At 40.5% G+C, this 27,550-nt stretch overlaps 1 protein-coding gene and 1 long non-coding RNA gene across 8 annotated transcripts in view; one reads left to right on the top strand and one right to left on the bottom strand.

Moving 5' to 3' along the window:
* Nucleotides 1-2,130: 2,130 nt before the first annotated feature.
* The window catches only part of BICC1 (BicC family RNA binding protein 1), a 354,032-nt gene continuing 328,612 nt past the window's right edge, over nucleotides 2,131-27,550 (bottom strand). For 4 of the 7 annotated variants that reach the window (XM_069571644.1, XM_069571645.1, XM_069571648.1 and 1 more), the window contains 4 exons: nucleotides 21,767-21,923; nucleotides 12,869-13,029; nucleotides 10,278-10,377; nucleotides 2,131-4,775 (listed from right to left, as the gene is read on the bottom strand). In XM_069571644.1, coding sequence (XP_069427745.1) covers nucleotides 4,645-4,775; nucleotides 10,278-10,377; nucleotides 12,869-13,029; nucleotides 21,767-21,923 — 549 coding nt within the window. In that variant the 3' untranslated portion in view covers nucleotides 2,131-4,644. Of the gene's footprint in view, nucleotides 4,776-7,424; nucleotides 7,504-10,277; nucleotides 10,378-12,868; nucleotides 13,030-21,766; nucleotides 21,924-27,550 lie in introns of all 7 variants that reach the window. The other 3 variants (XM_069571646.1, XM_069571647.1, XM_069571651.1) reach the window with 1 other exon arrangement.
* On the top strand, nucleotides 3,295-9,313 carry LOC138430029 (uncharacterized). Its single transcript, XR_011252968.1, has 2 exons — nucleotides 3,295-4,726; nucleotides 8,800-9,313. It is a non-coding gene; the product is annotated as an uncharacterized lncRNA (long non-coding RNA).

The raw sequence follows: 27,550 nt of genomic DNA, 5'->3' as shown, positions 1-27,550 counted from the left end.
GTTGGATGACTGCTGCTTGGTTCCCTGCACAAGGGATATGACAGGGTGTGCTCCACATTTGCCTGGAGTGCCTCCTCTGAGACCTGAATCAGGCAGACCTGCACCCCTTTGAGTTCCCTGGTCAGACTGCACTACCTTCTTGGTTCTGCAGGTGATACTTGTTAAATGGTCATGACTGAGCTCTTTACTCGACAGTAGGTGGGGCTATGAAATAGCCTGCCTTGCAGGATTGCTGGACAGGATGTAGGCAATGGGTTTGGGGACCAAAATCCGGCAAAAGTGTACACTGATTATCTTGGTCAGGTGAGGCCACCAGTTTTGCTCTGCAGATGGGAAAAGCCATAGGTTGTGGCTCATGGGTTTTAAGCAACACTGTAAGCAGGACTATTGAAGGGGCTATGCATTGTGCTCTGGTTAGGTTCCCTGATCAGAAAGCCCGAAGGAGCTGTGAATTTATTTCCCTTCCTCAGTGCAGTGGGAGGAGCATCTCCAAGACAGTAAGTCTCTCTGTTTGTGGTATTGACTCAAGCCAATCCAACTGGCCCAGGCTCCCTGGTCAAACAGGATTGCTTGCTTTGCTCTTGAGGTCAGCTCTGCCCTTCTCCCTCTCAGGTTGAGTACTACCAGGTTAGTCAGCCACTTCCAGGTGTTCTGCCAGCCCTCCCTGCAGATGGGGTGGGCAGTCACAATCTACCGAGGGTGGGGCAGACCAGGCTCCAGAGCCTGAAGAACTCCTCCTTTGAGGACCTGAATCAGCCAAACCTGCACCCCTCTGAGTTCCCTGATCAGACTGTGCTACCTTCTTGGTTCTGCAGATGAGCAAAGCCGCTGCTTGGGACTACTACTTGGGCACAGCAGATAGGAACTCACACTGTCAAGATCCAAGGGCTGGTTGTTGCAAGCCCCTCTCACTGGTATCTTATCCATGAACAGTTTTTAGGTTTCCTTTTAGTTAGGGGAAGTGAAGGAGGAATGAACTGTCGCATCTTGGTGATACCATTCTCTACGACTGCATTCTCAGAGTATCCTCAGGGGTAGAAACCTCATGTTCTTTCAAGGTAAATCTGATTTCTAAATATGGCAGAGTCACCTGGAGTCAAATCTAAGAAGTGATGCGTCATCATGTAAAGCTGTACCATCACTTTTGATCACACGCTCCTTTCAAGAATGTGATTAAACCTATGAAACGTAGACAGAGGAGGAAAGGAGGCTGTGAATAATATCGTGCATTGAAGGCACAAGCCTGTTTCTATGAGATGGGTACTTTCAGTCATTTTGTCAAAAAGCATGATTTCTAGACAGCACTCAAGTTCCCTTGGAAAGCTGTAAATGCATGGAGGCCTGTGTTGAAGGGTAGATGTTTCATCCTTCAATCCCTCTTCAACAGTTCCATCTTTCTTCATTTCAAATATAAGTTTAGTGAGGATAAGGGTTTATGTTTCATTTATTGGTGTTCCTAGAACAGGGCCTGGTACTTAGCCCTCATTTAAGTATTTGTATAATGAAGGAATACTAGAATATTGGGTTCACAGTAATATTTCAGTTATCAAAAGAACTATTGTGCTAGAAACAATTTTTAAGAAACACCAGCACAGGTAATTGGGGATAATTCTGGGAGTATAATGGGTGGCAGGCTAGGGTTTCTTTGAGATTTAGACAAATCTCAGAATTAACAGTCCAGTATCCATTCTGTTTGAGAGTAAGTTCAGACACAATCTCAGAGCAGGGCACAATAACCATTCAGTCTGCTGGCATAGTCAGTCTCTGAAATGGGAACCTGGGTCAGGAAGCCCAGTATCACTTTAGTAAGGAGCTCCTTTGCTGATGGATGAGGTTGTCAAAGCGATCATACACTTGAGTCTGTATTTTTAAAAAAGAAGAATGAATAAGAATAAAACCTGTTTCATCATCTTACTCTTTCTATATGTACCTATTGGTGGCCACAGAAACAATGATTGATTACTGGTGCTGGATTCTCTGGCTGAAATAAAGTGCCTTAGTTTTTTGCTGAAAATGAGGACTGTCAATGCAGAACAAGAGCATGGACAGTGGATATTTAATTCTACTTGCAGAAATGTCTTTCAATTCTGCTCAGAATAGAAAAGTTAGAAAACAAAGACACATTTCATGTAGCAAGGGCAATACAAAGGGGTTATATAAATTTATTTTTCATATAACAACTGATTAGTTTAGAAAAATTCCCATTTTCAATGTTTAATTCCATCTCTCATTTAAAAAAAATCACTAAAAGGACAAAAACCCACACAAAAATACAATCTGTATCTGTTCTATATTTACAGATAACCGGTCACTATTAAGGCACAGATTGATTAAAAACATTTATTCAAATAATCCAAATATTTTGTGCATCATATAACACTGACAACACTGTATACTGTAGTGTCATATTCCCTTCATTGCATCGAGAAAGTGAGAAAAGTAATTTCCAGTGTTTTTATTTTTTTTTTAGCCACTCTATTTAATCTAAGTTTAATTGGGAGAGTTTTCCCTTTGGCATAATATCAAAGCACTGTTCATAAAACCTATATCCACTCTATACTGCAAATTCATTCCATCTTCCTCCTGTTGCAAATGCACGGTGGCAAGTTGGGAAAAGACTCCAAATGACTATTTTGCGGGGACCAAGATCTCATTAAAGAAATGGTAAAATTTAAAGCGCTGTATTTTTGCACAGGAAACAAATTTGGAATTCTTACTCTCTGCTGAATGCGTGGCATGACGTGTGCATACAGCCGTATATGTCAGGGAGCTCTATGTGCTGACCTGCATCCATGTTCCCCGTGTGCAGCATAGTTCCGTCCTGTTTGCAAAGGGAACAATTTAGTTCTACATCCATAAGCAGATACAGTTCCTTTTAGGAATGGACATATCCCCTTAGTGCTATTATAATTGATAACTTTATGACAGGCCCATTACCTATGCCTTCAAGGTAACCAGTACTTTTTAAGTGAAAATTTTTCTGTGTGCAATATTTCTCTCTTGGTTTCTGTTCTTTAATGATTAGCCAAGTATTTCTTACCCCACATTTGTACGAAACCCCCCAGTTGTTTGTATGACTCTAACGCCTTCTGTGGAGGGCACTCGACAGTGGTTTATGTCCACGCAGAAGCAAGTCTTGAATACTGAACATAAATAAGTCATTACAGTACAGGTAAGTCACCACATTTCCTAATGGGGAGGTTTTCCAACAAATTCATACACTTGGAAATAATATTGCTTTGAAGAAAGAGAGGCACTTAGTGATTGTCTTCATGGATTGAAAACCCTTCATAAATCCACAAAAAGATGTCTGAAAAGACCTAGAAAACAACGTTGCCTGATTTCTGGGACTTTCACAGTATCAAGATTGTTACAATGAGTTTAGCCGCTTACAGAATAGTCTTATTTTTCCTCCTTCAGAACTCTGCTATCTTTATAAACTGTCACCCTAGATAGAGACTTAAATAAAACCTTTCCAGTCTCAAGAAACCCAAGTCTACTTCAAGCAGACTGATATGGTTTTAGGAAAGTCCTGTGACCATATGGAGCACAGCTAATGTGTACATAAGGACAGTAATGTATTTTTCCTCCTCATGGCAACAGTGCTGTCTTGTCAGATGATTATTTGTCTTTTTTAAATAAAGTGACAATCTAGGGCTCCAGTTAGTTATTGAATGCCGTCCATTCTCTACCATAAATCTCTAGTAGATATCAATTTAATCAGTTATGTACTGTATGCTTATAATATCTAAAAATAAAAGTTTGATATAAATAAGTGTCCTTTAGTGGCAGTATACTAAAAATAGCCCTTTGCCTTCAGACAACCATTAAAATCACTTTAGCAATAAAGGCAGCAGCTAAATATGATGACTGCAAAGGGTTAATATTGCAAAGTCCATTTGGTCTTTCTTTGCTCGCACCTGTTCCAGTGAACTTGGTTCATTATAAAGTATTTCTAGGATGTTGACATAAATGAACAGAACTGGTCCATAACCAAGTGGAGTCACTTAGGTTTCCCAAAGTCACAGAATACTCTGCACAAAAACTATTAAACCAGTACTATTTCAAATAAAAGTTAAACGCAGTCAGAAAAATGTGACTAAATCTGATTTGTACCAATACATCAGGTGACATAAAAATGAGAGAGAGATAATTTCCACAGGACAAGAAATTAGAAAGTGTAAAGTGCTGAAAGACCTCAATAATTATTTTAAAGCAGTACCAGAAAATTCCACTTTGATTATTAAAAAAAAAAAATCCCCAAATACTAAAACAAGCAAACAAAATAACTTCTGTGTTTTCTGGCATCCCAGATGTCAACTCATCCTTCATGTTAAGTAAAAAATCAGTGCATATGTTATATAGGTAAATAAAAAAGAGGATATAAAGCCCTACCCCCATATTGCAAATTCTGTCCAGTTGCCATTAGGAAAAAAAAAGTAATCTGTATGTGGCATTTGGTACGATGACATAAGAACATCTTCTCTTTTTTCTTCCTTCTTGGCACAAAGTTCAGGCGTGAATAAGATGCTTTGGTCCTGATACCAGACACCCAGAATGCTGAGGACGGTGTGCAGTGAAGGCCGTTCACAGATCTTCTGCATCCAGCTTGACAGCTGGAGGGCATATGCCTGGAGGGTACCGCTACCAGCGGCCACTGACGCTAGCAATGTCCGAGTGATACTGACGGGGTAGCCTCCCACTTGCTCCGCCTTCCAGGAAAGAGGTGCGTGTATTCGGCGGTTCAAAGAGCTTTCTTCGGTTTTTATTTAGTTCTGGAGAGAGAAACAGAGACTTATTAGGAACGCAAGGGGGAAGTTCTATAATCTTCAGGACGTGGCAGAAGAGCTCAAAAAATGGTGTTGCAGTAGGTTTGGGGGGCGGGGGGTGTCCGGTAGGTAGCAAAAGGAAAACCTTTAAGTTGACCATCAAGACATTTTTGAAATGCTCAAAATCAAAAGTCTGATATGAAAGGTAGCATGTGTAGCTGAGAGAACCAAGCATAGCAAATCATTTTACTGCAGTTTATAAACTCTCTGAGGAATATGTCATTCTCAGAACCTTTTCAAGCCCCAATATACAAAATAGTTTGACCTACCCTAAATGTCCTTTCAGAGGCAAAGGGAGGGGAACCATCAAAGTTGGCGAAAGGTATATGACAGGATGTATTACCAGTGACATAGAACATTATTACAGCTCATTAGACTCATCCATGTCAAACAAAGTGATCATTCAATTATTTAAGTCAGGCATGAAAAAAGGACCTCGTACCTAAACATGAGAATACTGAAAAAGCACACTGACGTGTTAAGCCACAGCCCGGTGGCTCCACTGACTCACGGTGCCTACACTCGAGTCAGAAAGAGTTAGTTATATGAAGAAATATATCAGTGAGAGGTTTCCTTGAATAAAAAAATCAACTTAGTAAAAACAGCAACAGTTAAGGAAATCAATACAATTGAAAACAACCAATACATGAATCCAGATTTTTCAGGGAAAAACTAATAAGATCCTGGAATTAAGTTTTAAATAATTTAGTTTTGAACCAGAGTGCTGTTTAGTTTGTCTTTTCCTAACTTAAAATTCTTAATCAGAATAGTGAACAATTGAAGCAGCCTACCTTGTATATGACTATACAATGCCCTGTCCTCCCCTCCACACACACGTTCGCAAACCCTCAAGTCAACTGACGTAATTATTACTAATGAATACATACCAGTAAACAATTATCAGACCAGAAAGCAGTGTTTCTGATAGCCACCAAATGCAAATACAGCTGACCTTTGAATACCGCAGATCTGAAGAGAGTGGGTCTACTTATAGATGGATATTTTTCAACACTAAATACTACAGTATTACAGGGTGGGTGGAAGCTGCAAAGAAACTGTGGACACAAAGGTGACTATAAGTCACATGAGGATTAACTCTCATGTGATTCAAGGGTCAAATGTATCTTCAGATTTATTCTATTTCAAATATACGGATTAAACAGTTCATATGCTTGAAGCTGCTGTCTTTCTCTAGGAGGGTGGCGAGGCACGGGAGTCACTGCCTTCAATAGTCTGCACAGTACCCAGTACTTCTTCAACCATATTCACGCACACAGCCCCATTCTAAATTCGGAGGTGACAGAAAGCTACAGCTTGCTACAGGAATGCTGGGGACGAGAACAGACTCAAGCAGGTGGCAGGGGGTCAGAGGTGGCCAGGGACAGCCATATGGCCAGACACACTCTTGTGTCCCAAGTTCTTAAAGAGGGACCAGAACCCTTAACATTTCACGCCACTGCTTTCCAAAATGTAACTGACTGTCTCATAGGGGTGATACAAGAGCGGAGACATGCCATTCCTGTGCACATTTAGGTCTCAGGGGAAAAGAGAAACAACAGTAGTTTATTACAGCCTACATTCGTTGTGGGCTATTTAACTCCTCCTTAAGGGGCAGATAGTATTACTATCCTCAATTTACAGGTAAGAAAGTTGCGTTTTACAAACAGACGAAGTAACTTGCCCACGTGGCTGTTGGTGACAAAGCTGAAACCCTGCCTGCCTGATGCAAAGGACTATGCCGCAAGCTGCTGTGATCCATCCACTGGGCAGAGACTACTTGAGGTATCAGGAGTACAAAGCTGAGAAACTGGTAGTTCCAGTATGCCAGAGAACAGAGCTTTCCTTCACAGTTTATGTCTATACCAAAATTACTTTTTAAATAGAAAAACAAAGCTTAGGAAATAAAGAAGCAAGGAAAATATTACAAGCAACAGACACATGCAGGCATGCATACAGATGGCTAGTGTCTCAAGTTCCTACAAAAACACAGTAGCAATAACATTCCTATTACATGTATCTCATTTTAAAAACAATATATAAAATTCACAATTCAAGACAGAATTGAATATATTTAAAGGCAAACTTAAGGAGAGTTAAAAATAAATGATTCCCCTTAAACACAGCCTGGAAAAGTTTTATCACCTTCAGATAGGAGACTTTCTTTGGCCTCCATTTCCTTTGGGGGCAAGAACCCATGAGTCAGGAGGACATTCATTCCCCCACTACAGAGAAGGAAAAGAAAGGAGTTAGATCAAACACTGTTTTCAGATGGGCATGGAGAATAACTGGGCCATCGAAGACAAAAAAATTTAATAGACATTGAAAACTTCATTCTGAAAAGTCACATCAACTAGATTTTTGAGAGAATAAATGATCATGAAGAATTTCAGCCATTCCCTAAAGATGTAATTTCTAAGAGTACATACATAGAGATATTCCAAGTGTGAAGCAGAGAAAGAAATCTTTTCAGAGAGATTATCAAGGATCAAAGCCCTACTGAAGAGACTTTAGTTTTTTGTTTTTTAAATTAAAAAGCAAGCTCCCTCTTCTGATTTTTTTCAGTAAGCCTAAGGGATAGTTTGAGAAAATACCAACCTTTTTCTTTGAAATTCCAAGGTTCACACAATCCTGGCAGCTCTCAGGATCTTGTTGCGGATCTGAACAGAGTCACAAACTAAAAGAATAGGTCGGGAAATGTTAGATCTACCTGAGGCTGTGGTGGAAAGCCTGTCAACAGGATGCTAGACTTCCCGTCATTTAGTCCCTGTACGTTTAGTTAACCAATCACTACCATACTCAGAGAGAAATCCATGAATTTTCCAAAAATCATGCATTGGGAGGAAAAAAATTGTTTTCTCTGATCCATCTCTAGAGGAGAGAAATCTCATCTCCTCCTGTAATATTAAAATATGTGTCTTCTGGCCCAAGATTAAAAGCTAACCAAAACCTGATACTGAAAGAACAACTCAATTATAAGTTAAAAATCTACAAAAATTTTAAAAAATAATTTGAGCAAACTCTCTATCTAGCCAAGCTGTGTAACCACAAGACAAATGCTAAGGCCGCCCTGCTACCCTGCGTCTATCTAGAAGTGAAGTGTCCTGAGACTTTAAATGAATGTCTTTGTTATCAGAGGAACTGAATTGGAAAAAGAAGCTTTTCAATGAAGGGTTTCTCAAAAACTTACTCCTTGCAGAGAAAATGATTTACCAGGTTCAAACAAATGCACTCACCAAAATCACCCTTAAAATAATCAAACACTTCCTGCTGTACAGAGCATTCATAACACATCTTATTCAAAGTTTCTAATTCCGTTGAAAAGCAAGAGGACCTGTGAACCCCACTGAGAGAGGCAGTCTGTAGAAGCAGGATATAACCTCAACAGAACCACACTGAAGATGATGACTAGAGAAAATATTTTTCTTAAATGAGAACTGAAAACCCCTCATGTTTTGCACCCTAATCCCCCCACCCCCCGCACCAAAACCGACCTAGAATCATCACCAATGTATTCCAGAGTAAAAGTACTGATGATCTACCTGGAATCTATGAAAACTTTTAGAGACATCTGCTTGTTGCTGGAAGCTTTACAGTTTGGAATTGGGTTGCTGCACAAAGAAACAACTTAATTTTCATTATACAGTCACAGACATTCCACAGACCTCTAGTGAAAAAGTATAGAGTTCTGAAACATACATTTCTATGGTATAAATGTGTGGCCCCACATTTAGACATGCAGCCCCACAGTATAGATATGGTGATTGAGTTAATAAAGTTCCAAGTAGCATATTAATTTCATTTTCAAATTAATAAAAGAAATATAAAAAATATATGAAGTTAATTTGGGTTCAGAAGTAGCCTTCTGAAACTTAGCTTTCAGTTAAACAAGTTGAAAGCTATTCTACTGCCACAGATAGTTAAAAAACAAGGGGGAGTACCCTACTAATGATACATATTGTTAAAATTATAGGTTATCTTCACTGTGTCTGATGATATACCATATGGAAGGACAGATCTTAGAAGTGGAAGGTGACCTGACATAATCATATACTCTAGTCTATCTTCATGAAGAAACCAAAATCAAAAGAGATCTGGAAATTCACCCAAGGGTGCATGACTTGGAGAGGCAAATCTCGGACCTCCTTATGTGAATAGTGTTCCTTCCACTATAACCAAGCTAATTTTACGAGTGAACAAGGAAAACAGTGGCCGCCCTATGGAGCTCCATCAGTGCAGCTGCTTTGGGACACAGCGGGCAAGGAGACTTCTCAAACTGTTATGTACAGAGCTCTATCCATGGAGAGGCCTACCAGGCTGCTCAGTAGCTCAGTTTCTACCCCATTTCAAGACTGTTCTGCTTATATCTGCTTCGGATATTAGGTCTGTATACAAGATTTCCTGTGGGGAGGTCGGTGGGGTTGATCTGCTTCTATAATCCAATGGAAAAGCAATCTGCTGCTAAAATAAAATGGAAAAGCACTGAGGCTTTTAATTTCATTTGATGATTTGATTAGCGAATGTTGTTTATAAAGAACTTTCACCAGTTGGATGCCACTGCTGGCCTCAAAGGCATAGCCTGCAAATTTGATGTTTTGAAAAAGCAACATAATTTTCTCATCACACCTAACATTTGGCTTCTGCCCTTGCTGTCTCTTTTTGAGAGACTGGCACACATGTAAAATTGGCATTCATGAACTTAATCAGAAAATCTTCCATAACCTTATTTTGTTGCCTCCCAAATTTCTTCCTCATATTTCCCTAAACACCTTTTTGAGGTACACTGTTATGACTCTTGGCCATTCCTTTCACATGGGAGGTACCTAGTAAACACACACAGCATCTTCTTAATACACAGAACACGCAAAAGATGAACAAAGGCAGTGGTCTGGGAGACAGACCTTCAGATTTTCCTTCATTCTGAGACTACTTTCAGGATACTACCCTCTTCTGTGACTCGCAAATTCTATTAAAACTTTGGGGAAAGTTAAAAAGCATTAAGACAAGAAATACTGCCAGGTTCCAGCTATACCAAAGAACATTCTCTTTCTCTCTGCTGCAGTGATCTCAGCTGCTCTACAAGGACACGAGTATTTAAAGCATGACAGCCAATCCAGAATAATTACTCATGAACCCAATGATTAGCGCTTAACACAACTGCAACACAGAGATTCAAACTGCTCCTCCACCTCCATGTTCTGCAAAGGGAAATTCTGGTTAGATCTCTCAGACGAGATCTGTTTTCACAGATGACACTTGTCAAGGCAGGTTTTCAGGCAGTGCCTTGGTGAAGGAGCGGGGGTATCCTCAGCATTTGTTACATTGTTAGTGGAAAAACACTCTGAAACCACAACCACAAAGCTGCCAGGTAGGAAGCAGAACCAGCCCCACTGGCGGAGACCATGGCAGAGAGTCTTCAGGTTCTAAGATATAAACAACAGTTATATTCACCTGAGATGGCAAGCAGCATTTTCCTCCTGGCACCAAAAGTCGTAATTCCCAGCTCCTTCAGGTCCTGATCTGTGAGAGTAAGGAATGTCTGAAGATCGATCTGTGGGTGAACAAGTAAATCGATGGTCAATATAGTAATAGTTCTTCCTCAGTACAAGTTCAACTAACTGCTATACTTATTATGCTCTGCCTGCTTCCAAAGAACAATGGTGCTGTTACAAATACCTAAGGGACAACAGTTAAGTCACAAAAGTGGTCAAATGAAACTGATGATTCTAGCAGAAGACTTTGTATACTTAGTCTTACTGCAACAAACTTAGGTCTTAGCATCCTGGAAGCCAAAGCAAAAAGGGAAAAAGAAATGGCACAGTTTTCCGTAACCTGATAAAGAATATATACCCGTCCAGAAGAGAGAAAATACTTATTAGTTTTAGATTCTGACTCAGGTAAGTATATCTCCATTAAAAGGGACTGAATAATACCATATAGCGTATCTCTAATTGTGCTCTACATAAAAATGAGAGCAGAATTCACAGTGTAATTCAGACCCATGATTCCCTCGGCTCAGTCCAGCTGACCATCTCTGAGAGTGGCATATATGAAGTATTCCAAGAGACAGTATAATTGTACTTCCTGGCATCAGCAAAAATATGTGGAGGGAACCACCCCAATAATCCCATCCTGCCTTGAAAACCACTGGAGGGACAGAAAGGCAATGGGCTCTGAAGCCAGAGAGGCCTGGGTTCAAGTTCTGAATCTGTAATTACTAGTTGTGGACACTCAGGGTTGATGATACCTCACAGGGTTGTTCAGGGCATTAAACATGATCCTAGATATAATGCAGTGTGCTCACCAAAGGGGTAAAATAGTCGGCAGCTATGGTTAGCAATAATGTATTCAGACATATCATCTGTGAAAGTTGCTAATCTTCATCCTGCTTACAATATATTAAATCTCACACAGTTACTTAATGGGGGTTCCTGTTCCAAGTCTTATCTGTATATAAGAAAATATCCTATATGAAGAGAACAGTACCAAATTTCAACACAGCTGAAAATAGTAAAATACACTTTTTATTCAAATTATATAGCAATTAATTTGAAACTTTCTGTTTTGATTTTGAAGGTTACATCCAGATCTTGAAAATCCCTTTCACTTATCATTTGTAACAGGTCTGGAGATACGTGTTTTGTTTTTTTTCCCCCCCAGCAATTCTATCTAGTGGAGACTATTACAGGGATCCTCAAACTCTTTTTAAAGGGCCAGAGAATAACTAGTTTAGGCTCACCGGGCCAATATTGTCTCTGTTGCAAGTACTCAAACTCCGCTGATTTAGCTCAAGAGCAATCATGGGCAATATGAGGTAACTGAGTTGGTATGGCTGTGTTCCAACAAAATTTTATTTACAAAATTAGGCAGCAGGTCTGCAGGTTGCGGTTTGCCAGTATGACTTTATATTTTCATGTTTTCTTCCTTTTTGAAGTAACTAGATAACAAGCGCCCATATTAAATTAATTTCTGTGCATCTTCATATAGGAAATACAGATTAAAAACATACCCAGGATATCACTGAATAGCATCTAGTTACTTATTTCTAAAACCTTATGTGCATGAACAAGTTAAAACTCCTCAGCTATGAGCTTCTCAATTAGCCACCTGCATCTAACCAGCAAGACTAAGTAAATAAATGTAGTTCTTTAGTGCACAGATGATGAACGTGTTATTCAACTTAGAAAATCTTTGGTTAAATGAATACTACTTTAGAAAAAAGGAAACAAAATAGTTGTCCTAAAGTCCAAAATACACATGAAAACATTTTTGGGGGTGTGAAAAGAACAAAAAAGTTCAGCAATTAAATTATGGACAATACATTAAATTTATGCTACAAAGTGCCTAATAAAAATCATAGATTCTTTATTGACTAATGCATGTACTCTGGAATTACTGGCATGTACTCTTCTCATGAAGTAAAGCCAACTAGCATGAAACTTGGATAATATCAGGATTTGGAAAACAGATAAATTTAGAGAACTATTCTCTGAATAGTTTCTGGTGCCTTGATAATATGACAACATGATTAGAAAGAACCATGCGTAACAAAACCCAAACAGTAAATTAATAAGTTAACATGTATAAAAAGCACATTATATTCTATGAGAACAATCTTTAGTAATATAATTAGGATGGTGTCAAAAAATAACTATGACGCTGTTAACTTTTAAGTGCCGCAAATAAAGATAACAACGATGAAAGAATAAAATCTTCTTAAATACAGAGTTGCTGCCAACCTTCAGGAAAGTATGAATCAAAAGTTAATGTGAATCACAACACTCATTAGATCTTTTAGCTAAAACTGGTGAAGGGTGGCTATGTGTGTTTTTGCAAGCACAATTTCCTGTATTTCTGCTATCCTGTGTTTACTGTTGCACTAAATAAATAAGAAACGACCATTTTCCTGGCAAAAACAAGCTATGAGACTTGAATAAATGCTCAGTGGAAGCACTGTGATAGGTCAATGAGTGGTTTCCTTCTAGAAGTCATCATATATACAACCAAGGCAAAGACACCTGGGAAAATAAATACTGACTGACCTCTTGTTGCTGGAAGACGTCTGTGTATTTGCCCAGGCCCAGTTTGCTGAAGAGCTCAGGGAGGTCAGAGCCTTTGAAAGAGCTGTTCAGGTTACAGCCATTGCTTCCTGTCAGCGAGGAAATGCAGTCCATGTAATTGCTACTGCTGAGATAGTGCTCCGCTGAAAAGCAGAGGAGAGACAGGCTTGAAGTGGAAATGCCCAGAGAGAACATGGTTTAATTAAAAGTTTTAATCACTCAAATATTTCAGATTCATTGTTTTGGGCTGAATAGAGCAGTTGCTACAGAAACACAGCAAATCCTTTACTGAAACTTTTACTGGCTTTTCATTAAGGAAATGCTGGTTATTGCTTTCAGGGAGGCTCTTGCCATTTAAAATGGTACACCTGGGAGACAGCAATTCAGCAACAATGTCTCTGTAGTTAATAATCATTAATCATATTCTCCCTCAGCATTCAGAAACATTTGCTCTTTATAATTGATTTGATGTGAATTAAATGAGGAATTGGAAGGAAGATCCCTAGGACACAATAAAGGTAAGGAAAGTTACAGGCTCCTCCTGCATGGAGGCTGGGCCTCTGTATCCACACTTGTGCTTTCCTGTGGTCAAATAAATTATGTGATATTACCACATATAAGTCCATTTCCCTCCAACATAACTGGGCAGTGAGTTTATGAAATAGTGCTCCAAAATGAAGAGGAACATGTGAAATGAAAAGAATGATGCTGGAGTTCCGGCGTTTAACTTACAATAGAAACATATCCATCTCTTAGGGGAAATTCTAAGACAGCCATGTCCAGCTTTGCCTGGATTCTCCTCCTGATCTGGTGGGTAAAGATTTCTCCATATTGTCTGTGGTCTCAGCCCCAATGGCATGCACAGCTGGGTGACAGGCTAGTGAGCCGTACCAAGTACTTGACCAGATAACCACACACCGTTCAAGAGCAGCTCTGGAGAATCTAGCAGAGCTGTGCTCGATTCCGGTAGGAATCAACACCCTAATCGACAACGAACTTTCCTCCCTTTGGGAATTCTACCAAAGACGCCACTTTGGCAGGGATTCCCAGAGAGATGAGGGCAGAGGACACTCACCGAGCTAATAAGATCCATCTAGTCTCCTCTAGCACCAATGCATTCACCAAATCTAAGAACGCTGTTCTGTATGGCCACTGATCACTTTCTTTGGTTGTTTTCATCTCCTGGTTCAGAAGTCCTAGATAGGTCTCAAGGGGAAGGAATCTCTTCATAAGATTTCTCTTTCTTTTGAAAACAGATGTTTTATCTCTTTGGGGAAGAATGTGTAGGGGAAAGGATCTAAGACCAAAGTGAAGAGGCCCTGAGCCCTGGAACACTTCACCAGTTGAAGGTAAGACCCCAGAATCACCGAAAAGATTGAGAAGTGATGACCAGTGAGGTTCTGGTTCAAAGGTGACACAAAGCAGAGTATGATGACCGCACTGGAGTGACCCCTGGACGTGACAAAATGGAAGCAGTCTGGCTGGCCATGCCACTTGCTGTCCAAGTGATAAATTTACTTTCTTTAAGGAGAAAAAAAGCAACCTAAATGTCCACCAACAGAGGAGTGGATAAAGAAAATGTGGTCCATATATGCAATGGAATATTACTCAGCCATGAAAAGGAACAAAATTGGTTCATATATAAAGATATTGATGGACCTAGACACTATCATATTGAGTGAAGTAAGTCAGAAGAACAAATATCACATATACTACTGCATATATGTGGAAACTAAAACAATGGTACAGATGATCTTATTTGCAAAACAGAGATGGAGACACAGGTGTAGAGAAGAAATGTACGGACACGGAGGAAGGAGTGGTGGGTGATGAGACGAACTGGGAGACTGGGACTGACATACATCCAGTACTGACACTGTGTATAAAACAGATAATGAGAGTCCACGGTACAGCTCAGCAAACTGCTCAGTGCTCTGTGGCGACCTGAACTAGAGGAAACGCCCCGCAAGAGGAAATGTACGTATACGCATCACTGATTCACTGTGCTCTACAGCAGAAACTAACACAAGACTGCAAAGCAACTGAACTCCAATAAAAATTTTTAAACACAAGAATTACAGTGGAACAACTGGTATAACAGGGATTCCCAGAGAAAACCTATATATTGGTGACTTTGAAAAGGGTGTCAAGAAAATTACCTAAGACTTTTTTGATCAGTACAGTTCAGTTCAGTCGCTCAGTCATGTCCGACTCTTTGCGACCCCATGAATTGCAGCACGCCAGGCCTCCCTGTCCATCACCATCTCCCGGAGTTCACTCAAGACTCACGTCCATCGAGTCCGTGATGCCATCCAGCCATCTCATCCTCTGTCATCCCCTTCTCCTCCTGCCCCCAATCCCTCCCAGCATCAGAGTCTTTTCCAATAAGTCAACTCTTCGCATGAGGTGGCCAAAGTACTGGAGCTTCAGCTTTAGCAACATTCCTTCCAAAGAAATCCCAGGGTTGATCTCCTTCAGAATGGACTGGTTGGATCTCCTTGCAGTCCAAGGGACTCTCAAGAGGCTTCTCCAACACCACAGTTCAAAAGCATCAGTTCTTCAGCGCTCAGCCTTCTTCACAGTCCAACTCTCACATCCATACATGACCACAGGAAAAAACACAGCCTTGACTAGATGGACCTTAGTCGGCAAAGTAATGTCTCTGCTTTTGAATATACTATCTAGGTTGGTCATAACTTTTCTTCCAAGGAGTAAGCATCTTTTAATTTCATGGCTGCAGTCACCATCTGCAGTGATTCTGGAGCCCAAAAAAATAAAGTCTGACACTGTTTCTACTGTTTCCCCATCTATTTCCCATGAAGTGATGGGACCAGATGCCATGATCTTCGTTTTCTGAATGTTGAGCTTTAAGCCAACTTTTTCACTCTCCTCTTTCACTTTCATCAAGAGGCTTTTTAGTTCCTCTTCACTTTCTGCCATAAGGGTGGTGTCATCTGCATATCTGAGGTTATTGAGATTTCTCCTGGCAACCTTGATTTTAGCTTGTGTTTCTTCCAGTCCAACGTTTCTCATAATGTACTCTGCATATAAGTTAAATAAGCAGGGTGACAATATACAGCCTTGACATACTCCTTTTCCTATTTGGAACCAGTCTGTTGTTCTGTGTCCAGTTCTAACTGTTGCTTCCTGACCTGCATACAGATTTCTCAAGAGGCAGGTTAGGTGGTCTGGTATTCCCATCTCTTGAAGAATTTTCTACAGTTTATTGTGATCCACACAGTCAAAGGCTTTGGCATAGTCAATAAAGCAGAAATAGATGTTTTTCTGGAACTCTTGCTTTTTCGATGATCCAGCGGATGTTGGCAATTTGATCTCTGGTTCCTCTGCCTTTTCTAAAACCAGCTTGAACATCAGGGAGTTCACGGTTCACCTATTGCTGAAGCCTGGCTTGGAGAATTTTGAGCATTACTTTACTAGCATGTGAGATGAGTGCAACTGTGTGGTAGTCTGAGCATTCTTTGGCATTGCCTTTGTTTGGGATTGGAATGAAAACTGACCTTTTCCAGTCCTGTGGCCACTGCTGAGTTTTCCAAATTTGCTGGCATATTAGCCATTGGCAACTTGTAGCTATTGAGCACCTGGAATCTGCCAGTGGAAATTTAAAAATTTTCTGTAAATGTGAAATAATACACCATATTTTAAAGACTTAGTACAAAAATGACATCTTAAAAAGCAGGGAACTAAAATGGATGGGATTGGGTGAATTTAATTCAGATGACCATTATATCTACTATTCTGGGCAAGAATCCTTAGAAGAAAGGGAGTAGCCATCATAGTCAACAAAAGAGTTGGAAACACAGTACTTGGGTGCAATCTCAAAAATGACAGAATGATCTCAGTTCATTTCCAAGGCACACTATTCAGCATCACAGTAATCCAAGCCTATGCGCAACCACAGATGCCAAGAAGCTGAAGTTGACCAGTTCTATGAAGACCTACAAGATCTTCCAGAAGTAACAGCAAAAATAAATGTCCTTTTCATCACAGGGGACTAGAATGCAAAAGTAGGAAGTCAGGAGATACCCGGAACAACAGCAAGTTTGGCCTTGGTATACAAAATGAAGCAGGGCAAGGGCTAACAGTTCTGTCAAGAGAATGCACTGGTCATAGCAAACAGCAATTTCCAACAACCCAAGAGATGACTCTACACATGGACATCACCAGATGGACATCACATGGACATCATCAGCCTGACTATGTTCTTTGCAGCCAGATATGGAGAAGCTCAGCATAAACAAGACTTGGATCTGACTGTGGCTCAGAGCATGAGCTCCTTATTGCAAAATTCAGGCTTCAACTGAAGAAAGTGGGGAAAATGACTAAGGCATTCAGGTATGCTGCTAAGTCACTTCAATCGTGTCCGACTCTGTACGACCCCATAGACGGCAGCCCATCAGGCTCCCCCGTCCCTGGGATTCTCCAGGCAAGAACACTGGAGTAGGTTGCCATTTCCTTCTTCAATGCATGAAAGTGAAAAGTGAAAGTGAAGTTGTTCAGTCGTTTCTGACTCTTAGCAACCCCATGGACTGCAGCCTACCAGGCTCCTCCATCCATGGGATGTTCCAGGCAAGAGTACTGGAGTGGGGTGCCACTGCCTTCTCCAAGGCATTCAGGTATGACCTAAATCAAATCCCTTATGATTATACAGTGGAGGTTACAAATAGATTCAAGGGATTACATCTGGTAGACTGAGTGCCTAAAGAACTAAGGATGGAGGTTCATAACATCGTATAGGAGGCAGTGACCAAAATCATCCCAAAGGAAAAAAAAAGGAAGAAGGCAAAGTGGTTGTCCGAGTAGGCTTTAAAAATAGCTGAGGAAGGAAGAGAAGCAAAAGGCAAAGGATAAAGGTTAAGATCTACCCAACTGAATGCACAGTTCCAGAGAATAGCAAGGAGAGAAAAGAAGGCCTTCTTAAAGGAACAATGCAAAGAAGTAGAGGAAAACATAGAGTGGGAAAGTCTAGAGATCTCTTTGAGAAAATTGGAGACATCATGGGAATATTTCATGTATGGATGGGCATGATAAAGGACAGAAATGATGAGGACCTAATAGAAGCAGAAGAAATTAAGAAGAGGTGACAAGAAAGCACAAAAGAACTAGACAGAAAAGGGATAACTATACAAAAAAGTGGGATAACCACTGTGGTGTGGTCACTCACCCAGAGCCAGACATCGTAGAGCATGAAATCAAGTGGGCCATAGGAAGCATCGCTCAAACAAAACTGACAGAGGCAGGAGAAGTCTAACTGAGCTATGTGAAATCCTAGACCAGATGATGCTGTGAGCACGCTGCACTCGTTATGTCGGCAAACTGGAAAACTCAGCAGTGGCCACAGGACTGGAAAAGGCCAGTTTTCATTCCAATCCCAAATAAGGGCAATGCCAAAGAATGCTCAAACTACTGTACAATTGTGCTCATTTTGCATGCAGGCAAGGTAATGCTCAAAATCATTCAAGCTAGGCGTCAGCAGTATATGAACTAAACACTTCCAGATGTGCAAGCTGAAGTTAGAAAAGGCACAGGAACCAGAGATCAAATGCCAACATTCATTGGATCACAGAGAAAGCAAAGGAGTTCCAGAAAAACATGTACTTCTGCTTCATTGACTACACTAAATCCATTAACCTGTGTGGATCATAACAAACTGGAAAATTCTTAGAGAGACAGGAATATCAGACCACCTTACCTGTCTCCTGAGAAACCTGTATGTTGGTCAAGAAACAACAATGGGACAACTGACTGATTCAAAACTGAGAAAGGAAGTATGACAAAGCTGTCTACTGTCACTCTGCTTATTTAACTTATATTTAAAGTACATCATGCCAGGCTGGATGACTCATGACCTGGAATCACAGTTGCCAGGAGAAATATCAACAACCTCAGATATGCAGATAATAAAACCACCCCAATAGCAGAAAGTGAAGGGGAACTAAAGAATCTCTTGATGAGAGTGAAAGAGGAGAGTGAAAATGCTAGCTTGAAACTTAACATTAAAAAAGCTAAGATCATGGCATCCAGTCCCATCACTTCATGGCAAATAAATGAGAAAAAAATGGAAGCAGTGACAGATTTTATTTTCTTGGGCTTCAAAATAACTTCAGACAGTGACTGGCAGCCAGGAAATTAAAAGACGCTTGCTCTTTGGAAGGAAAGCTATGATAAACCGAGGCAGCACATTAAAAAGCAGACACATCACTTTGCCAACAAAGGTCCATACAGGCCAAGCTATGGTTTTTCCAGTAGTCATGTACAAATGGACCATAAAGAATGTTGAATGCCAAAGAATTAATGCTTTCAAACTCTACAGAAGACCTGAGTGTCCCTTGGACAACAAGATCAAGCCAGTCAATCCTAAAGGAAATCAACCCTGATTAGTCATTGGAAGGACTGATGCTGAAGCTGAAGCTTCAATACTTTGGCCACCTGATACAAAGAACCAAGTTACTGGAAAAGACCCTGATGCTGGTAAAGACTGAAGGCAAAAGGAGAAGAGGGCGGCAGAGGATGAGATGGTTAGAAGGCATAACTGACTCAATGGACTTGAATCTGAGCAAACTCTGGAAGATAGTGGAGGACAGAGGAGCCTGGCGTGCAGGAGTACATGGGGTTGCAAAGAGTTGGATACAACCTAGGGACTGAACAACAACAAAAAGACATTTACATCCTTTCTTACATTGATGACATGTTGTTCGTGTTTAAATGATAATACTTTACAGATGCTGAGTTAAGCAATACATCAGTAAAAGTTTAAAAATATTTCAACATACTCTTAGTGATAAATATTTATTATGGTACACAGCTTTTTAAAAAAATATCTGGTTTTATCTTAACTACTTATAGTAGTTACCGCAGGCTCTTCAAACATCTGACAAAGGCCAAAGAACAGTGTTTCTTTAATCAATCGTTTTAAATTAATGGATCCCCTACCCTAACCCTAGTCCTTAATTTCAATGCAGCTAACTTGCACAGTCAACTTTAATTATCTAGTGTTAAGTGAAAGGAAAGGGGATAAGGACAGAGGAGAGGCACAGAGCTAATTCATGTTGGGAGATAAAATGGAGATAACTCCTACCCTGGCTATTCCTCTGGCACCAGCCTACCTCGCAGCTCCATCCTCCCGTCAGTGGTGGGTGACCTAGCCCAGGACTAACAGGAAGACTTCAGACAGCTATTGACCGTACACATGGTAATAAAAGAATAGACCCTGGTTTCTGATTTAGAGTTGGCTGACACCATGACTTGTTTTTCCAAATCTGAGGCTCTGACAACATGGCCCACTTGATTGGTGGTAACAACTAGCTGTTACTGTTTACTATGCTCATTTAGATCACCTTTCTCCAAGTATTCTTCAAATAGTCTAAGATATGTGTTTCAGGACTCAAAATCCTGAAAAAAGACATTAGGGGCATATCTTGTGATTACTCTGTCAGTTCTTGTCTGCTGACCTATTTATACAGACATGTGGGCGCTGTTACAGACACAGCCACTTGACTCATGCTGAGTCTTAATCATGTCTGTTCAAAGCCTATGCTTTAAACTTTTCATGTAACTACGTCTTGTCAACGTGAAAAATCTCCTGTTCACCTTTGGTAGCTACAGGTCACTGGGTAGACTTTCTTCTATTGTCCAAGACAGAATTAATTCAATCACATTCTGCTCAATTCCTTTACATTCCTGCCTTTTCCTCATCATCTTGATGTTTGTGTGTGCATAACTCATTTGTATAGTCATTCTACAAACATTTACCAAGCACCTACTAGTGTCAGACACTGTTAGACATTTGGGAAGAAATAACAAAGTAAGAAATAAGGCATAGCCTTCCTGTAACTGGGATTGTAAATTGGTGCAGACACTATGGAAAACAGTATGGAGGTTCCTTAGAAAAATCAAAACTAGAACTGCCATATCCAGCAATTTCACTTCTGGGTATTTACCCAAAGAAAACAAAAACACTCATTCAAAAGGATATATGCACCCCTATGTTGACTACAGCATTATTTACAATAGTCAAGATACAGAAGCAACGTAAGTGTCCATCAACAGATGAACGGATAAAAGGCATATATACAATAATGTGTTAGTCATAAAACGAACTCCTGCCGTGGGCAACGACATGGACGGATCCAGAAGGTATACTGCTAAGTGAAATACGTCAAAAACAGAAAGACAAGTACTGCATGATCTCACTTATATGTGAAAGCTAAAAAAACACAAAACAAAGTGAAAACAGGCTCACAGATACAGAGAACAAATGAGTGGCTGCCAGAGGGAGTTGGGGAGGTGAAACAGATGAAGGGGATTAAGAGGTACAAACCTCCAGTTATAAAATAAAACAGCAACAGGAATATAACATCCACCATAAGCAATATGGTCAGCAATATTGTAATAACTGTACGGGAGTTGCTAGACTTCTGATGGTGATCATTTCATAATGCCTGCAAATGTAAAATCACTTACATTGTATACCTGAAACATAATAATATATGCTAACTATATTTCAACTTAAAGAAAGAACACACAGCCTTAAAGAATGTCTGGTGCATGGGCAATACAGTTTACTGAATGAATCTAGTTCCTGGCTTGTGGATCTCAAGTTCTACACAGAGACAGTTATGCAAATAACTGTGCCTCACTAAGACAAATGCTAGGGTGAAAGCGTACACGCAAAGCAGTGAAAGCAGAGAACCAATGGCCTGCTCCCCTGGGAAAAACAGGGAAGGCTTCTCACAGGAGGTGATATGTGAGTAATGCAAAACTCTTAAAGGCATGAAGTCCAGAGTTTATACTTGAATATCACACTAAACAAAGTAAATTAAAAGCAGATTACATCTAAAACGACAAAAAGTCAAAGCTCACTTGATTTGTTCTGTTTACGCTTAGGGCTGCCAATAGAAGCTGCAAATTCGCTATGACTTGCGGGACCTATTCCATTTCGGTCTCTCCAGTTGTCAGATTCGCTTCCACTTCCCAGGTGCTCACGACTGTTGGACCTCGAGAGGGACATTGATGAACCCTGTAGACAAAGCCAGACAGGGAAAATGCTTAATAAGGTGAGTTTCCCAGAGTGGGAGGAAGAAAGAACCCACATTAGACCCCTATCATTTATGTCAGTTGCTGGCCATAGCAGTTACCCACAAATGCATATTCTCAAGAACAGGGTGTGGGACCTGTTTATAGTCTTTTCCTCCAGCTACCAAAAGTGTTTTAGTAGCTCGGTCACGTCCAACTCTCCGCGATCCCATGGACTGTAGCCCACCAGGCTCCTATGTTCATGGGATTTTCCAGGCAAGAATACCAAGGACACTGGGTCATATACACATGGTGAAGTGTTCTTCCTTCTTTATGAAGGTGTTGATAACAGGGGTGAGCAGAGGAGTTCTGAGTTCAGCACAGTTTTGACCCCATGGACTGTAGCACACCAGGCTTCCCTGTCCATCACCAACACCTGAAGCTTGCTCAAACTCACGTCTGTCAAGTCAGTGATGCCGTCCAGCTGCTCATCCTCTGTCATCACCGTCCCCTCCTGCCTTCAATCTTTCCCAGCATCAGGGTTTTTTCAAATGAGTCAGTTCTTCACATCAGGTGGCCAAAGTATTGGAGTTTCAGCTTCAGCATCAGTCCTTCCAATGAACATTCAGGGCAGATTTCCTTTAGGATTGAGTGGTTTGATCTCCTTGAGGTCCAAGGGATTCTCAAGAGTCTTCTCCAACACCATGGTTCAAAAGCATCAATTCTTCGGTGCTCAACTTTCTTTATGGTCCAACTCTCACATCCATACATGACTACAGGAAAAACCATAGCCTTGACTAGATGGGCCTTTGTCAACAAACTAATATCTCTCCTTTTTAATATGCTGTCGAGGTTGGTCATAGCTTTTCTTACAAGGAGGAAGCATCTTTTAATTTCATGACTGCATTCACCATCAGCAGTGATTTTGAGCCCAAAAAAATAGTCTGTCACTATTTCCATTATTTCCCCACCTATTTGCCATGAAGTGATGGGACCAGATGCCATGATCTTAGTTTTCTGAATGTTGCATTTTAAGCCAACTTTTTCACTCTTCTCTTTCACTTTCATCAAGAGGCTCTTTAGATCTTCTTCACTTTCTGCCATAAGGGTGGTGTCATCTGCATATCTGAGGTTACTAATATTTCTCCCAGAAATCTTGACTCCAGCTTGTGCTGCATCCAGCCTGGCATTTCACATGATGTACCCTGCCTAGAAGTTAAATAAGCAAGGTGACAATATACAGCCTTGACATACTCCTTTCCCTATTTGGAACCAATCTGTTGTCCCATGTCCAGTTATAACTGTTGCTTCTTGACTTGCATATAAATTTCTAAGGAGGCAGGTCAGGTGGTCTGTTATTCCCACCTCGATAATAAAGGCCAGAAATGGTATGGATCTAACAGAAGCAGAAAATATTAAGAGGTGGCAAGACTACACGTAGAGCTGTACAAAAGAGATCTTCATGACCCAGATAATGACGACGGTGTGATCACCCACCTAGAGCCAGACAAAGTCAAGTGGGGCTTAGGAAGCAAAACTACGAACAAAGCTAGTGGAGGTGATGGAATTCCAGTTGAGCTATTTCAGATCCTAAAAGATGATGCTGTAAAACTGCTGCACTCAATATGCCAGCAAATTTGGAAAATTCAGCAGTGGCCACAGGACTGGAAAAGGTCAGTTTTCATTCCTACATTATCTCTTTTGTACAGCTCTATGTGTAGTCTTGCCACCTCTTAATATTCTCTGCTTCTGTTAGATCCAGACCATTTCTGGCCTTTATTGAGCCCATCTTTGCATGAAGTGTTCCCTTGGTATCTGATTTTCTTGAAGAGATGTCTAGTCTTTCCCATTCTATTGTTTTCCTCTATTTCTCTGCATTGATCACTGAGGAAGGCTTTCTTATCTCCCCTTGCTATTCTTTGGAACTCTGCATTCAGGTGAGTATATCTTTCCTTTTCTCCTTTGCCTTTCACTTCTCTTCTTTTCTCAGCTATTTGTACATTTCTTTTTCTTGATCACTGCCTTGTACAATGTCACAAACCTCTGTCCATAGTTCATCAGGCACTCTATCAGATCTAATCCCTTGAATCTATTTGTTACTTCTACTGTATAATCATAAGGGATTTTATTTAGGTTATACCTGAATGGGCTAATGGTTTTCCCTACTTTCTTCAACTTAAGTCTGAATTTGGCAATAAAGAGTTTATGATCTGAGCCACAGTCAGCTCTCAGTCTTGATTTTGCTGACTGTATAGAGCCTCTCCATCTTTGGCTGTAAAGAACATAATCAATCTGATTTGGGTATTGACCATCTGGTGATGTCCACATGTAGAGTCTTCTCTGGTGTTGTTGGAAGAGGGTGTTTTCTATGACCATTGCATTCTCTTGGAAAAACTCTGTTAGCCTTTGACCTGCTTCATTTTGTACTCAAAGGACAAATTTTCCTGTTACGCCAGGTATCTCTTGACTTCCTACTTTTGTACTCCAGTCCCCTATAATGAAATGGACATCTGGTGGAGTTCTGAGAGCCCCCAGTAAAAAGAGTCACTCCTATAAGATTTGGAGGAGTAGGTGCTAAGATTCCTGTTTTGGGGAACCACAAGGCAAGTCCTCCATCTGGTACAGTTGAGATTCCCTGCCTAGTATCTCACTAGGATGAGCAGGGCAGTGCTGCAGCCACACCCAGCGCTTTGAGAGGAATCGTGCTCACAGAATGGAAGGGCAGAGAGGAATCTGGCATTGTCCTGTTATCCCACCCAAGTAAGCACATGATATGTCCAGCAAATGACAAGTGCCTGGAAATCAAAATGAACTCTCCCAAATCAAAATATAAATAGTAATTTAAAAGATCTCAAAGTTTACGCCTAACCTGCATTTATTCATTCTTCATTCATTTATTTAATCACTATATTACAGGTACCATACTTGGTACTAAATATCTATAGTATTAAGGTCAACGTTTTCTGATAACCCAAGTTTTATGTTTACTGGGTAACTCCCAGAGAATCCTTTACTATTCAGGTCACTGAACTCCATTCAGTCCCACGGCAGCACACCCTCAGCTGACAGCGCCCGGCTGCAACACTTCTTTCTCCAGGGCATAATGGTACCACTCATGACGCCACTCTCAAGACTTCCCATCTGCCCTACTGCATCCTGACTGTAGGATCTTCCTCTCTTTTCTATTCCAGGTGTCCGGTTTGGTCTTCACATTCCTTATCCTCTCTCTCTACACTTTCTCCTTAAGTAATCAGTAATCACAACCTTTTTCAAAGCTTAACAACAGCCATTGTCAGGAAGCATTTAACAGGAGGCTTCCTGTGTGCTGTCCTGGATCTGTCAGGAATCCTCTGTTCCTTATTAATTCCTGAATATTCAGGAATTAAGAGGAGAGGCAAGCCTCTCCCGGGGCTGAGGGATCCAGGCATTTCCTTCGTTAGTTTTTCTGTACGGTGATAAGTACCCTCTTCCTTCTTGTGAACCATATGGTAAAAGTGATTATTTACAACTCTCTCTCTCTCTTTAATATGGATCACCTATGTTTAAGTCTGGAATTTTAATCTTTATCTTTTCTGAGAATAATTACAGTATATATGCCCACACCTTGTTGATTAAAACACCTTTGCTCCATCAGAGCTCTGGTCCCCGTGTCTTTCTCTTTCTCTCTCTCTCAGGCTATTTCTCTGGAGCGCAGAGGCCCTCTGAGTTCACTTTCCTGCCCCAGCTTCTAAGACCCTCTCAAGAAGGCGCTTTGCGCCTTCACCCCATCGAGAGGGCGCCTGAGGCCTTCGTGAACAGAGCAAACCCCGTGCAGGGGCTTTATTGGCTTTCTGCATAAACCAAGGAATATCAGCCTCTTTCTCTCCTTTACTTTCTTATTGTCGACTCTGGACCACCAGGTTCCAGTCCATTAAAGGACCGCAACAAGCCATGACTGAAATTGTTTCCTCTGGGTTTGAATTCTCTACTGAAATTTAGCATCATGGAGTTGCCAAGCTAACACCTCCATTTTACTGTCTCACATTTTAAACTTAAGAGTGTTTGAAACCGTATTGTTCATGACCATCCCCACCAGCTACACTCAAATTACTCCTCTCCCAGAATCCCTGCATCTCAGTAAGTGATGACCATTCACCCAGTTGCTCAAGCCAGACTTCTAGGAGCCATACTCATTCGTCCTCTCACTACATCCAATTGGTCAGTTTATCAATGTCGTATCTAAATCCTAAATCTACCTACTTTTACCAATCTCCACCAGTGTCATTAATAGCCTCTTTAGTGGACATGTTGATTTTTTCTTGCCTCCCCCCCTCAATAATCCATTTTCCATGAAGCAACTAGGTTGTAGGTTGTTTTTTTAAATGCAAATTAGAACAAAACCATGCCTCTCTCAGCCTACAGTCCTATAATAATCCCTTGCCAGTACTTTACCATGGGCTGAAATGCTCCATAATCAAGTCTCTGCCTGTCTCTCCAGCCTTATCTTCTGTGCTCCACCATCCTATCCACCTTCTGCTCCATGAAGTTACCAGTTGGCTCTGACTCCAATATGATAATGCCAGCTGTTTCCCTGGCCTAGTACTATTTCCCTAGATATTCACAAGGTTGGCCCTTTCTTGCCATGTAGGTCTTAGCTTAAATGTCATTTGCTCATTAAAGCCAGCTAAAACTACCCAATATATAAAATAGCCTCTGTTTCATATTTATCAAGAACTTTTTTACTTAATGCCTTCTGGTTAACTTTTTATATATTTCTCTCTACCCACCAAAAAAAATGCTCTATCCGTGAAAGCAAGAATTCAAGCATTGTATCTAATGCCCAGAACTGCATACAAAACACAGGAAATGCTTATTAATAAATATTTGCAGAATTACTAGACCTCACAGTTACCTTTTCCTACATCTATGGGATCCCCGTTGCTGACTTTTGGGAAGGGGCCTAAGGAAAGGAAGGCTCCTCACACCAAAAAAATGGGTTTTTCAGCTAAAACCATCATTAACATAATTCAACCAGATAAATTCCATGCAGCAAGAGAAATAAGAACATGCTCAAAACGGGTTAATTACCAGGAAAGAGACCATTATGTAGTATTTCTATATATTTTAAAACTTCTGTATCTAAACTCTTTTCGAGTATTAAAAAGTCACTCATCTAAGATCTAAGGTGATTTCATTCACACAGTTACCTCAGATGTGGCTAAACATGATGTCTTCTAAAAACATTAAATAAAAAATAATCTTGTGATGTTTACCAGTTTGTTGTGATATGTTAGAAGACAACAAACTGGTAAATATCACAAGATTATTTAGATTTGCAAGACTTAAAATAGTCAGACAACCTCATTACTCTTAGGGGTAAATTTAAAACCTTCTTTTAAGTTCCGATGCAGGTTTTACCTGCTCCAGAGAATACGCAACCATTTCTAATGCCTTTAAGAGATAAGTGGCAAAAAGAAAAGGAAAATCCGAAACTTTTTAGTTCTGTTGATGTGACAGAAATACTGCAGGTCAAAGCAACCTTTTGTTTGACCTTTGCCATACCAGTATATCACTAAGTGGACAGGGTCATGCTTTTGAGTCTTGAAGAAAACAAAAAGAAGCCTCAAGCTACTTGCTTCTTATCTAAAGGAG

This window comes from Ovis canadensis, chromosome 25 (assembly GCF_042477335.2).
Source record: "Ovis canadensis isolate MfBH-ARS-UI-01 breed Bighorn chromosome 25, ARS-UI_OviCan_v2, whole genome shotgun sequence".
NCBI classification, from domain to species: domain Eukaryota; kingdom Metazoa; phylum Chordata; class Mammalia; order Artiodactyla; family Bovidae; genus Ovis; species Ovis canadensis.
This window is presented reverse-complemented; position numbering and strand designations above follow the sequence as displayed.